At 40.9% G+C, this 15,142-nt stretch overlaps 1 protein-coding gene across 5 annotated transcripts in view; it reads right to left on the reverse strand.

Moving 5' to 3' along the window:
- Window positions 1–15,142, reverse strand: part of SNX29 (sorting nexin 29) — a 669,987-nt gene that overhangs the window by 634,338 nt on the left and 20,507 nt on the right. For 2 of the 5 annotated variants that reach the window (XM_077141762.1, XM_077141765.1), the window contains exons 2-3: window positions 7,383–7,447; window positions 5,327–5,379 (exon numbers count right to left, since the gene is read on the reverse strand). The exons of 1 other annotated variant lie outside the window; for it this stretch is intronic. In XM_077141762.1, the coding sequence (XP_076997877.1) occupies window positions 5,327–5,379; window positions 7,383–7,447 (118 nt within the window). Of the gene's footprint in view, window positions 1–3,538; window positions 3,635–5,326; window positions 5,380–7,382; window positions 7,448–15,142 lie in introns of those variants that run through there. 2 more of the 5 variants (XM_077141768.1, XM_077141763.1) reach the window with 2 other exon arrangements.

Below are 15,142 nucleotides of genomic sequence, written 5' to 3' on the forward strand. Positions count from 1 at the left end.
TCCAACGATCTATTATTTTTTGGTAGACACTCATTTTTAGACTCCTGGAGAAGACTGATGCTGGAAGAAAGAAATGCAAGAACCCCTGTTTCGCAAATGGGAATGAGAAATATGCCCAGTTACATGGGGAGAAATTTTCCACCTTTTATTTCTTCTTTGAGAGCCAAAGTGAACATCTACAAGGCTCACAAATACATGTGCCTTCCTTTTTATTTGCATTTTACTACCTGCATCAACAGGCAGCGCTGGGCAAGTGTCAAGCTGTGTAATAAGTGTGCCCGGCCAGGCTGCAGTCCCTCAGGGGCAGGAACTTCCTAACATTCCTACACGTCTGCCACTTCTACACATGGTATATCACTTAATTCTCACAACCAATAAGGGAGCCCTTATCCTCAGGCTAAGAGAGGTCAGGCAGGTCACACAGCTGGGCAAGGGAAGCACCAGGACTCAGAGACAGGCCCTACAAGCCCATGCCTCTCGCACCAGTCTGCCGGGGGAATACTGACAGCCCTCTACACATAGCCCTCAACGTCCATTCTGTAATCACTGCCTTCGTGGACTATCTCCTCCAATGGATGGACGGCCACATGGAGGAAATGTGTAGGAAGTCCCCTGTCCACCACAGAGTCTGACACCAAGCAGGCATTTGGTAACAGTTGAAAAATTAGTAATCCAACAAATATTTGCTGAACACACACTGTGTGCCACTATGGAGCCAAACAAGCATGATTCTAGCTTGCCATGTAGTTGAGGAGGCTGGTTTAATCAAATTAGAATATAAATGTTTAATTTTAAACAGAGATTTATACACTATGACAGCAAAGAGCATGGGTCAGCAAACAAAGGCCCATGGGCCAAATTAGGTCCAATGCCTGTTTCTGCAAATAAAGTTTTATTGAAACACAGACATGCCCAATTGTTTGAATATTGTCTATGGGTGCTTTCACAATCCAAAGGCAGAGTTGAGCAGGCTGGCAAAACCTAAAATATTTACTACCTGTCCGTCTACACGACAAGCCATGGTAAAGAATAAGGAAAACTGATGCAGAAGACAAGAGTGGTTGGGGGGAGGGGAGGTATCAAAGATCTGAAAAACTACTGAAAAGTTTAAAATAAGCAAACAAAATAAAGCCAAGGTGGCTGGAGCAGAAAGCAAGGGGAAGTGGAGCAGGCTGAGGCCAGAGGGGCAGGCTGGAATCAAAGTGGGTGAGTCCTCCTGACTGGGTTAAGGATATGCGGCTTTATCCCAACAGCAAAAAATTCCAGTAGGGATTTTCAAGTTGGGAGTGGCAGAGGGACTCGGTCTTCTGCAGAATTCTCTCAGTGCAGAGGAAGCAGGACAAGAAGATGCAGGGAGCCACTCTGGAAGCTGCGGCCGTCATGCAGTGGGAGACGGTGTTGACTGGGGAAAGGTGATGGCAGAGGGGCTGGCAAGAAGTAGAAGTGAGCTAGATAGATACCATCAGTCCTCGACTAAGAAGGGAGGTGAACAGGTACTTTAAAATGTTCACTGACTCTCTCTTGAGGTCAAACTTTCTCACAGAGAAGAAACAATGAGCTGGCCTTTCCTACAAGAAGCAGGTGCCACCTTTAATCGGAGGCATTTCTAAGATAAGACCAGAAATCTGATAACGAGAAGGAACCACCACCCCTAAGGAAAGGGAAAGAGGGGAAAAAAAAACTTTTTTTTTTAAAATACCAGGCTTAAAACCAATATAATTAATCACTAAATGTGATACAATAGGAAGAAAAGAGACTTTTGAGCCCCAAAACTAGAGTCCAAATTCAACTGTAACCCTTCCAAGATGTTTAACCTAGACTAATTTTTAATGCTTTTTTTTTTCACATGGGCAGGCACTGGGTGCTCAGCCACTGTCACACCGCCCTAACCCAGACTAATTTTTAGCTTCTCTGAACCTGTTTTCTCATTTGTAAAGAAAGGATGACACACTGCGGCCCACCCCCCAAGGTTGTCCTGAAGACTGAAAGTTAATAATGCTGTAAACAAATTACTCACTTTTTAAATTCTATTTAAAAATGTAACACTTTATATCATAAAAGTACATAACAGTAATGTGGTAGTCAGGTTCAGGTGTCAACCTGGCCAGGTGAAGGTGCCTAATTCTATTGCTGTGGACAGGAGCCAATGGCATGTGAACCTCATCTGTTGCTGATTACATTTACGGTAGGTTAGGAGGCGTGCCTGCTGCAATGAATGATGTTTGAGTTAATTGGCTAGAAGCTTAAATGAGAGAGCTCAAGGTAGCACAGCCCATGCAGCTCAGCATGCCTCATCTCAGCACTCACAGCTCAGCCCAGGCCTATGGAGATGCAGAAAAGAATCACCCAGAGGAAAGTTGTTGCAACCCAGAAGGCTGGAGAGAAGGCCAGCAGAGATCGCCCTGTGCCTTCCATGTAAGAAAGAACCTCAGATGAAAGTCAGGTGCCTTTCCTCTGAAAAACTATAGGTTTTTAACTAAATAAGTCCCCTTTTATTAAAAGCCAATCCATCTCTGGCATGTGGCATGCTGGCAGCTTTGGCAGATTAGAACAAGTAAATTCTATTACATAAGTACATCTAATATGTATCATTTAGAGTAGGAGTGTCTCCCTCAGGAAAGGGACAGCATAATCACAAAGAAAGGAAACTAAATTAAATGTCATACGTATGTACAGACACACACAGCCAAACCTACTGGGCAAGCAGGGAAGCCCTTCTTGATTATCCCAGTTCCTGGAACAATGATTGGCTAGGAGCTCTGGTGCCCCAGAATCACCTGGGGAGCTTTTTGGACACACAGATTCCTAAGCTCCCCCACCACACAACTACCTACATGCACGTGCTTGTGCCCACACACACCCACACCCTGATTCAGATCTAGGATGGGATGTGAGATTTCCATTAATATTCAGTATCCTAGGTGATTCTGATGCAGGCGGACCTTGGATTCAAAAAGGAGAAACCCTGTGTCGGCCAACGGTTGGGCCCAGAGCAGGACCTCAGAAAGAGCAGAATGAATAGACAGGTGATGCGATCTAATGTCACAGATGTAGACCAAGGGCCTGAAGTGTGACAAACACAAAATGTTTATGCAAAACACTGAGAAGTGGAAAGTGGAGAAGCAGCCCTTCTGCCTTCAAAGTCAACCAGACTCGGGGTAGGGCAGACATGTGAACCCCTAACTGCGGTCCATACAATGCAATTCATCCAGACAACAAATCTTTACAGAGCACCTACCAGATACCATTCTAAGCACTGGGGATATATCGGGTTTATTAGTGAACAAAACATCTCTGCCATCACAGAGCTGACATTTTCATGAAGGAAGACATATAATAAACAAAATAAGCATAAGGGGTAATCTGATAGGTGGTGTTCTAGTTTGCTAGCTGCTGGGATGCAATATACCAGAAACAGAATGGCTTTTAAAAGGGGGAATTTAATAAGTTGCCAGTTTACATTTCTAAGGCTGAGAAAATGTCCCAATTAAAACAAGTCTACAGAAATGTCCAATTTAAGGCATCCAGAGAAAGATACCTTGGTTCAAGAAGGCCAATGAAGTTCAATGTTTCTCTCTCAGCTGGAAGGGTACATGGTGAACATGGCAGCATCTACTGGCTTTCTCTTGGCTCTACAAAAAGAGACTCCAAAATGTTTCCTCTTTTAAAGGATTCCAGTAAGCAACTCCACCTTCAATGGGTGGAGACATATCTCCATGGAAATCATCTAATCAAAAGTTACCACCCACAGACTCTGTGAATGTGAAAACCTTGTGTCTGATGCTCCTTTTATCTACCATATCAACAAAAGAGTAGAACATATGGAATAAAAATAAATAATAAGGGGAACAAATGTTAAAATAAATTTAGTTTGAAAAGCTAGTGGTAAATGAAAGCAAGGGGTAAGGGGTATGGTATGTATAACTTTTTTTTCTCTATTATTGTTTTATTTCTTTTTCTGTTGTCTTTTTATTTCTTTTTCTAAATCGATGCAAATGTTCTAAGAAATGATGAATATGCTACTATGTGATGATATTAAGAATTACTGATTATATATGTAGAATGGAATGATATCTTATTGTTTTGTTTGTTGTTAATTTTTTTTAATTAATTAAAAAAAAAAAGTTACCACCCACAATTGGGTGAGTCACATGTCCATGGGAAATCAAAATGTTCCCACCCAGCAACATTGAATGAGGATTAAAGGACATGGCTTTTCTGGGGTCCACCATAGATTCAAACCAGCACAGGTGGTGATAAGTGTTATAAAGAAAACTAAAGTAAAGAAGGGATAGGGAGTATAAGAAGGGAATATATCTTTAAATTTGCACCAGTTTTAAATATTCCCCTTAGCTCTGTTAAAATTTAGCTTTACATGGTTGGTTAATGGCTGTCAAAATCACATACCACAGACAAACAGAGTATAAAAGGACAGAGAAGGGAATGATTCACTCTACTGGGCAGACTGGGCTAAGAGCATGGGAGACATGGAAAGTTTCCAGGATAAGATGAATGCTGAGCAAAGAAGATGCCTTCCCAACCCTTGCAGGAATGTTCCTCATGCCACACCATGGCAGCAGAGCACGGGTTGGATCTGACTGACTTCACAAAGCCTTCCCAGCAAGGACGTGGATGACCTTTTGTGTCCTATTTTGCCAAAATACATGCTTCCAGTCAATGACATCAGCCTTCCCTGGGTTATGAATATCAATGGCAATTGTAAGGACCCTTTTTATTATTATTATTATAAAAGGGATATCTGTTCACAACAGAAAATACAGAAAAGACCAAAAAGTATAAAAATTCTCCATATTCTTACCCCCGCCCCCAATACTACCTCTGTTCTAACAGTTTTGTTTTTTTTTAACCTATATGGTTGTTATTTTGTTTGGCTCTACATCACCTAGTTTTGCATTCTGCCCTTTTTATTTGTCATTACAGCATATGCATTTTTCTCCTTAAAAAAATTCTATATGAACATCATTTTTAATAGCTATGTAACAGTCCACCCTATCAACATATCACACTTCATTAACCATTTCCTAATTCTTGGGCATTTAAGTTTTCAAATTTTCATCACAAACTGCCGTAAAAATAATATTATGCAGAAAGGTATTTCAGGTAATTCTCTCTAAATATATTCCTAGAAGTAGAATGATGGGAAACTGGAAACATTTTAGACAAATAGTTACTGACAGATGGTCTATAGATCTCCCAAATTCAATCACAGCACGACCTGGCTGTGGAGGTAGAATACCAAAGCCAATCCCTCTCTCTACCCCTTTCCGTTTTTGGTCGTTAAAAGGTTTAGAAGCAGCATATTTACCTGCTATCAGAATCTGAGGCAATCTCCTTTCTCCCTCCAAAGCGGATCTGGCACTGCACAGAAAAAGAAGTCACTGAGATCAGCTGTTGCACATGAGATGTTCAAAACATCACAAAACAGCCCACGCAAGCTCAGGGTCAGGAGGACGCAGGATGAGACACTCCGGGTGCCATGTCCATACATCTCTGGGTCCAGGGGTCAGCATAGGACTTAAAGACAGTGGACACCCAGCCTTCAAGCTGCCACAAAAAGGAAACCCTTGTCTCCCACTTGGTACCGACCCTTGTGGGTAAATAGTGCTAAGAGGACAACAAAACTACACAGCCTTCAGCAAATTATCTAGGAAACTTCTTGTATCTGTCAACAGCTGTCCATCTACAACACAGAGCTTTTAAGAGCCAATAATTTAAACATCCACAAATCTGTGATAACGACTCCCTTCTAGCAAAGCCCAAAACTTGTCATGACTGACTATAAAATTACAATGGCCTAAACTAAGCGTCAAACAAGGCACACGGTTTGTTAAAACGACAGTTACCAAAGATTGGTAAAAAGAAAACAAACTACTTTCTTAAAGATGTAGACCCTCCACTGTAGGTAGCAGACTTGCAAGATTCCAGAATATGCTACCAAAAAAATACACAAGGATAACATTTAAAACAAAACACTTGTCAAAATTCATGAAATTGTACCCTTAAAAGTGCTATATTTTATTGAATGCAAATTATACTTCAATAAAGTTGATTTTTAAAAGGCATATACAACACTATTACCCTCCAAAATAGTAATACAGAGAAGGAGGAAGAGGATGGGGGAGTCTGCCCTGGGCTCCATTTTATTCCTATTCAACTGCTATATTTAAAGTGGCCTAATTCACCTCCTCAACTTATTATCATATTTTCTTTTTCTGGAGCCAAGAAAGAAGAAACTAAGAATATAGGCTCCGCAATTTCTTTGGTCCAGGCACTGGCTGAGCCCTTTCCTACTTTACCAAATGCAACGCCCTGAGTAACCCTGTGGAGATAAGTGACCTGATTACAAAGAAGAAGAATGCTCAGAGAGCTTAGATGAGTTGCCTCAGCACATACAGCTGTGAAGAGATAAGGCTGGCATTGAAACCCAAAGCCTGTGTCCTTTCTGCTGTATCATCGTACCTTGAGGCCTGTGCAGATGCAAAATTCTCTGGGCTCACTTTAACACAACATCTCTTTCAAAGTTTCAACTCCCTATATTGTAACTACATACATGTAATTGTGAGTCGCCCCTTCTAAAATGTAAGCTTCTGAAATTCCATATTTGAGTCCTAGCTCTGCCATTTACAATGATGCCTTGAGCAAGTTATTGAACCTCTCTGAGCTTCAGTTTCTTCATCTGTAAAATGGAAATAATTATAGTAAATATCTCATAGGGTTAGCTGGAAGGTTTAAATGTAAAGCGCTTACTGGAGAGCCTGGCAAACAGTAAACATGAGACAAATGACCACTAACAGTAGCACAGGTCTCTGTGTGCCCAGTACCTGGTACATGCAGGCAAGCAAACTGATTAAAGCCTCCAAGCAGGGCTCACTTTCCAGTCCAGCCAGAAGCCAGACCTCACCAACAGCATCTACCAACCACAGCAGAGCCCACCTGGAGCCCACCAGCAGTACAATGTCCTAAGGATAGCCTCTGCTCTTGGGTGCATGAGGTCCTAACTCCAAACCACCACCACAGCACATTGAAAAGCAACTGGAGTTGGCCTAAAACACAGGCTTGAAAATCAGACTCTAAAACCCACATCAATGTCTCTCTCAAAGGGCATCACTGAAGGGCATGTCCAACAGAAGGCTTTGGAAACTCACAATACAGGAACTCCTCCATTCCTACCTCTGACCATCTTCCCTGCTCTATCATTTCTGGGAAAAACTATTAGCTTTACTATTCCAGATACAAAGCGGGAGCGGGATTAAGACAGGGCTCTGGGGTGGATGAGTAATGGCCACCCTCCTGACACGCAAAAATGACTTTTACATTTACTATTACTCAACCCAAAAGTCGAATGTGTGTTTTCCTCTTACCTGTTTTACTGCATCCAACAGGCGCTCCAGCAGAAATTGTCTTTTCATGTCATTGTTCTGTGATCCTAAAATGTAATAAGGTTTTATTAATTCTGATTGACATTTGCCTTCTGTTAAGACCTTCTGACCCTAGGGCACAAGGCTGTCCCCAACTAGGACTGGCCCTGCATTAGCAAAACCAACCAAAAAACTAGGTGCCAATAATCTACATCATCATAATGAAGTTCTCCCATATGCCTGTCACCAAAGCAGAGGAAAAGAGGTAAACTAATTTTCCCAAAATTTGAATGATGTGTCCGGAATGGTCTAACTTGGTGTTTCTCAATCCTGGCACTAGTGATATTGCAGGATGTTTAGCAACATCCCTGGCCTTTACCCACTAAGATGCCATTATCCTACGAACATGAGTACACGTGCACACACACACACAAACACTCTGAGGTGTAACAATAAAAACATCCCTAGATATTGCCAAATGTTCTCTGAGAGGCATAAATGCTCTTATGGAGAACAAGCAGTCTAACTTGAACTACAGGTTTCTTCACATGGCAGCCACAACTCATAAGGTGACATCGCCATCATCTCCAACTTCCTTATTCCATGCCACTTTCCACCATACAAGCTGAAAACCTAATTGCACCTTTATCAGGCTGACCGTGAGAAGTTCTCGCAAATAAGAGTAAGCAGAAGTCCTCTGGGAGGTTTTTGGAAAGTTACGCCTTCCTGATAAAAAGAGCAGATGTGAGAGGCATCATTCCTCTCTCCATCCTTCATGCTTTAATCATAAACAGGGTGGATGGAGCCAAAGCAGCATCTTGCTCCCATGAAGCAACAAGCTTAAAGGAAAGGCCAATAGAATCACTAAGACCCTAGTCTAGATATCACCATCCTGCTGAACCAGTAACAGAAACCTTCTTCCTCTTGCACAACAAATAACCCATTTGTTAGAACCACCCTACACTGGGCTGTTACATGCAGCTAAAATCATTCCCAACAGTAACACAAAGCATACAGCAAAACTTCCATTCAGGAGGGCCTGGAGCAAGGACACCAGAGCACCAAGTCAGCTAGATACTTCTAAGGGTAATAAAACTGATGAACTTTGCAAATGTTGCCATTATACCCTTTCCAGAAGAGGCTTTGATAAAGGATAGCCCACACATGACTATGACCATTAAAGAGGTGAGCACAAAGAATCACTCCCAATGGTTGCACAGCCTCCACTCCAGCCCAAGCCTCTCAAACACCTTTTGACACCTTTATCTATCATTAAAACCTACTCTTTGGTCACCAGAAAGTTTAAGTTACTGCTGCTTTTCTCTCAAGCACCAGGTTAGAGAGGTCAGGTTTTCTTTCTTCCTTTTTCCAGGTCTACTTATCCTTGGGCAATGCCGATTGAAAACGCTGCAGGGTTTCCTTCCCTAGATATATTGCTGCTTTTCTGATCAAAAACGTAATTCAGAGTGGTACATGGGGGCTCAGTGGCAGAATTCTCATCTGCCATGCTGGAGACCTGATTCGATTCCCAGTGCCTGCCCATGTTAAAAAAAAAAGTAATTCAAGTTCATATAAAAAAAAAAAAACAATAAATCAGGAGAAAATGTATAAAGAAAATAAAATGCCCTCTACTGTAAATTTTTTAATGCGGTACTTCTCAAACCTTAATATGCACATGGACCTCCCAGGGGTCTTGCTAAAATGCAAGCTCTGATTCAAAAGCTTTGGAGTGAGGCCTGCGATGCTGCATTTCTTAAATGCTCTCAGGTGATGTTGAGATTCCAGGTCCCCAAACCACATTTGAATAGCAGCAAAGAATTAGCACCTATCCTTCCCAATACGATCCCAGATATTTCCTGTGGTATTTGGTTCTATTGCTTTTTCTAGATGAGGCGTCAGTAGCCTCCTCTGCCTTACCTTGCAAAGCCTCTTTACAGGATGGGGGGGAAAGCTTGTTCTGTGGAGAGAAACAACCTGAGACTGTACAGGTCTCAGCCCAGAGGCTCACACTCCCCAGCTGCAGTCTCTTTCTGCAGGGAGAAGTGCACCCAAATGAGGCAACCCTGAGGGTGTAAGGAGTCCAGGCAATATCCAGGAAGGGTGCAGTGAGGCCGATGGCCCTAAGGGAGGGAGAGAGGGAACACAGAGCCAGAAGTCACAAGGCCTGAGTTCTCATTCAGCTTAACCACTTGTTGGCCATGTGATAGGGGCAGTCACTGTCCTTCTCAGGGCACTGATTTCTGTGTGAGATTATGCCTTCCCAACACTGCAGTCTGCAAACATGGGGGTTCTGTGGAGTCAGGCAGGCAGAAGCAATCAAGAAACCAGCGTCTTCCTTACATTCTCCCAGAGAATATTTACCACCCCTGCCAGCCTCAAACACTCTAACCAACGAGAGAGGAGCAGGAAGTCGATGCCCACCTACTGAGTCCCAACTATGGGCTAGGTAAGTCATTAAATGACTAATTTAATCCTTAACAAAGAAGGAAGGGTGGCTCGATCTAATAGACACACCAACGCTCAGAGAGTTTCCTTTACCCAAGGCTCATCCCAGGGAAAGCAGTCAATGTGGGATTCTTAAAGTTCACTGTTTCCTGGTTCTGTCATTGCTAAATCCTGCTCACTCCTCAACCCCTGTAACAATTCTACAGTTACAGTCATACACCAAGTTCAGTAGCAATTTCTCTACAGCATTCGCGTGAGGAAGACACAGCCTTCCTGTTTCCTTCCTTCTGCAGTCCACCAGATGAGCCAGAATTAATGCATTAGAAACTAATGATGAGGAAGAACAGACCTGAGACATACCAGACAAACACTTTAAAAAAAACAGTCCCAAATATGCTAAAAAAGTTAAAAGAAAACATGGACAAAGAACTACAGGATATTAGGAAAATAACAGATGAACACAAAGAGAATATCAATAGAAAGGCGGAAATTATGAAAAGGAACCAAACAGAGCTGACCACAGTAACAGAAATTTTAAATTCCCTAGAAGGTTTCAACAGCAGATTGGAACTGGCAGAAGAAAGGAACAGAGAATTTGAAGACAAGAGAGTTGAAATCATTCTGTCAAAGAAGGAGAAAGAAAAAGTATGAAGAAAAATGAACAGAACCTAAGAAACCTGTGGGACATCATTAAGACTACCAATATAAGCAATGTGAGACTCTCAGAAGGGGAAGAAAGAGAGAAAGGGGTAGAGAGAATATTCAAAGAAATAATGGCTGAAAACTTCCCAAATGTAACAAGAGAAATGAAGATACACATCCAAGATACTCAACAAACTCCAGACAGGATAAACCCAAATAGATCCTCACTAAACCATGCTATAATCAAACGACAGAATGCCAAAGTTAAAGAGAGAATTCTGAAAGAAACAGAGAAGCAACATTCAGGTACAAGTGAGCCTCGATAAAATTAAGTGCCAATTTCTCATAGGAAGCCATGGAGACAAGAACGTAGTAGAATGACATATTTAAAGGGCTAAAAGAAAAGAATTGCCAACCAAGAATTCTACATCCAGCAATACTGTCTTTCAAAAATGAGGAAAAAGTATCACAGGTGATGCAGTGGTAGAACACTCACCTGCCATGTGGGAGACCGGGGTTCGATCCTTTGTCCATGCACCACCAAAAAAAAAAAAAAAAAAAAAAGAGGAAAAGACTAAGATATTCCCAGATAAACAAAAGCTGAAGGAGTTCATCACCACTAGACTGGCCTAACAAGACAGCAAAAGAGAGTTTATTTCAAAATAAAAACTTTTTTTTAAAGTGAGAAGACAATCTAAAAGGATGGAACAAAATATCTGGAAAAAATATATCTCTGATAAGTGTCTACTATGCAGAACGTGCTTTAAAGCTCCTATATCAACAACAAAAATACCAAAAAAACTCAACTGAAAAAAAAGGCAAAGGACTTGAATAGACATTTCTTCAAAGACATACAAATGGCCAATAAGCACATGAAAGATACTCAATGTTTCTTTAATAGTTAGGGAATGCAAATTAAAACCACAATAAGAAACCACTTCACACCCACTAGAATGGATACTGTTAAAAAATAAAGAATCAATGTTGGTGAAGATATGGAGAAATAGGAACCCTCATGCATTGTTAGTGGGAACATAAAATGGTGTAATCACTGTGGAAAACTGTTTGGGGTTCCTCAAAGGTTAAACATGGAACTATGATAGGATCTGGCAATCCCACTGTTAGGTCAGGGGAACGGGGAAGGGCACTGCAACTGGAGCTGCGGAGGCTGTGTCACCCCTCCCAACCTGACTTCTGGAACTGATGAACCGCCCCTTCCAGACGTCACCTGACCTCCATCCTTAAAAGCTGCCCACCCCGAAGCCCGTGTGCGCACTCACCTCCCTCCATCTTGGGTTTGGTGAGCCCTTCCTGGGAGAGCAGAAATAACCCCCCCCCCCCCGCCCATTTTAAATTTCCTTGTGTACCTTTCTTCTTTCTCACCCTTTCGCCTCCTAAACCTTTCACCCACTGCTAAGTATATATCCAAAAGAATTGAAAACAGGAACTCAAACAGACATTTGTACACCAAATTTCACAGCAGCATTATTCACAATATCCAAAAGGTGGAAGCAACCCAAATGTCTATGAACCAAGGAATGAGTAAACAAAATGTGGCATATCCATTCAATGGAATATTAAAAAGCCATAAAAAGTTATGAAGTACTGATATATGCTACGACATGGGTAAACCTTGAAAAAATTATGCTGAGTGAAAAAAGCCAGACAAAAAAGATATTTCACTTATATGAAATACCCAGAATAAACAAACACATAAAGACAGAAGTAGAATGCAGGTTTCCAAGTTGTTGGGCAGGGGGCTGAGGAGTTCCTGCTCTACAGGTATACAGTTTCTGTTTCAGGAGATGAAAAAGTTTTGGCAAATGATGGTAGCACAATATTGTGGATGTAATTAATATCACTAATTGTACACATGAAAGTGGTTAAAATGGGAAATTTTATATTGTATATATATAACAATAAAAACTGCAGGAAAAAAAAAGGCAAGAGGGTGGGTACAGGAGAAGGACTAGAGCTAAATCCACAGATTCAGAACACAGAATGGTTAACACCAGGGGCTAAGGAAAGGAGAGAATGGGGAGCAACTACTTCAGTGGGAAGAGGATTCCTTCTGGGGTGATAAAAATGTTTTGGAATTAGATAGAGATGGTGGTTACACAACAGTCTGAATGTACTTGATGCCACTGAAGTGTTCACTTTAAAATGGTTAATTTTATGTTATGCAAATTTCACCTCAATAAAAAACTAAAAAAAAAAATAGAGAGAGAGAATGATTGCAATAGGTAGATACACGCCAAGAGAGCATTCCAAACCAAAGGAGCAAGTACAGAAAGACTCCCCTCAGGGTGGGTTAAGACAACTCAAGCAAGCAGATGAATCAGTGGAGAAGTTACTCCCCACTCACTTCTCTTTCCTATTTCTGATTATACTGAGGGGACTGTCTGTCTAATGCGGAACATCTGCATCAGTCAGGGTCTTCATGGGAAATAACAGGCACATCAAATAAGGGGAGTTCAAGGAAGTTTATTTATAACAAGACTCTTTACCGAGGAATGGGTGTAGACAAGTGTTCTCCACCAGAGTGATTTCACCCCCAAGGACATTTTGCAATGTCTGAAGACATTTTTGGTTGTCACAATGGGGAGGGTGCTACTGGCATCTAGGGGGTAGAGGCCAAAATGCTACCAAAATATCCTACAATGCACAAGATGCCCTATTCACCCCCACAACAAAAAATATCTCAAAATATATCTCAAAATATCAATAATGCTGTCGTGGACACCCATTTTACAGATGATGAAACTGAGGCTCTGAGAGGCTAAGTAACATAAAGCTCCACTTGTGCTCTGAAGCCCATTGCTGCTCACCCGCTCAAGGACATGCTCCAACAATTGTCCTTCTTTTTCCCACAGCACCAAGTTTCCCTCTCACTTACACATATGAGGCTGTTGAACAATCATCCCAAATTTAGTAAAAGTTCTCCCTGTTCCCACATGCTCCTCCAGCTCCAACCCCATTCTTCTTACTCCCCTGTTCAGCATGGCTCATCCTTCATGTAAGATGCTATGCCTGCTTGATGGCCACACCCACAACTGCTGTTCCTACCTCTGATCTCTTTGCCATGATATCCTTCACCTACTATCTGGAAGAAAAGTGAATACACAATAAATGACTTACTGATATTATACGACAACATAGGGTATACTCAATGGCACTCAATGATAGGTCCAACCTACCCAGCGAAACTGTAATTACACAGCGTTCCTATTATACTGTGCACACGCATCTAGCCTCAGCTGATACATTGTTCTCATTTTCACCAAATAAACCTGCCCGTTCAGCATACCCTAAAACTGGAATCAGCGCACTTTTTCTGAAAAGGGCCAGATAGTAAGTATTTGAGGCTTTGCAGGCCATTTGATCTCTGTTGCAACTACTCAATTCTGCACTTGTCACTGTTATACAAAAGCACCACAGACAAAACATAAATTATCGAGTATGGTTATTTACAAAAATAGATGGTCTGACCAAAGAGAGATGGGGTAAATACTAATATCAGAAAAAATAAGACTTTAAATTAAAAACTGTTATGAGGAACAAAGAAGGGCACTATATACTGATAAAGGGTTCAATTCATAATAAGAGATAGCAATTATAAATATATATACCCCTAACAGTAGAGACACAAAACATGTGAATCAAATATTGACAGATACAAAAGGATAAATAAATAGTTCTACAATAATAGTAGGAAATTTCAGTATACCACTTTCAATAGTGAGCAGAGCATCTAGACAGGTGAACAACAAGGAAACAAGCACTGAACAATAGTCTAAACCAACCAAACCTAACAAACCTATTTAGAACACTTTGCCCAAGAAAAGCAGAATACACATTTTTGATTATAGCACATGGATCATCCTCCAGAGTAGACCATGTTAGGTTAGAAAGCAAGTTTCAATAAATTCAATACTACCAAAATCATAGCAACCACAAGGGAATAACATTAGAAATCAATTACAAAGGGAGAACTGAAAAATTCACAAATATGTGCACATTAGACAATGCACTCAAACAATCAATGGGCCAAAGAATAAATCCCAGGGGAAATTAGAAATATCTTGAGGTAAATAAAAATGAAAATATAGCACATCAAAACTTATGGGATACAGCAAAAATGCAGTGATGGAAATGAGAGCTTTATATCCTTATATTAAAAAAGAAGAAAGAACTAAAATCAGAGACCTAACCTCACCACTGGAGGAAGTAGAAAAAGAAGAGCAAACTAGACCCAAAGCAAGGAGAAGGAAATAAAGTTTATAGCAGAGATAAATGAAATAAAGAATTAAAAAAAAAGAGAATCAACAAAACCAAGATTTTGTTCTTTGAAAAGATCAGTAAGATTGACAAATTTTTAGTTAGACTGACAAGAAGATGCAAATAATTAACATCAGAAACAGAAGAGGGGACATTACTAATAACCCTCAAATAAAAAGGATTGTTAAGAGGATATTACGAACAACTGTACACCAACAAACTAGATAATATAAACAAATTCCCAGAAACACACAAACTACATACACTGCCTCAAGAAGAAACAAAAGATCTCAACACACCAAGAACAAATAAGCAGGTAAATTAGTAATCAAAACCTCCCAAAAGAAAAGATATTTCATGCAAACAACAACCAGAAAAGAGCAGGAGTGGCTATACTA

The sequence above is a fragment of the Tamandua tetradactyla genome, chromosome 23 (assembly GCF_023851605.1).
Source record: "Tamandua tetradactyla isolate mTamTet1 chromosome 23, mTamTet1.pri, whole genome shotgun sequence".
NCBI classification, from domain to species: Eukaryota; Metazoa; Chordata; class Mammalia; order Pilosa; family Myrmecophagidae; genus Tamandua; species Tamandua tetradactyla.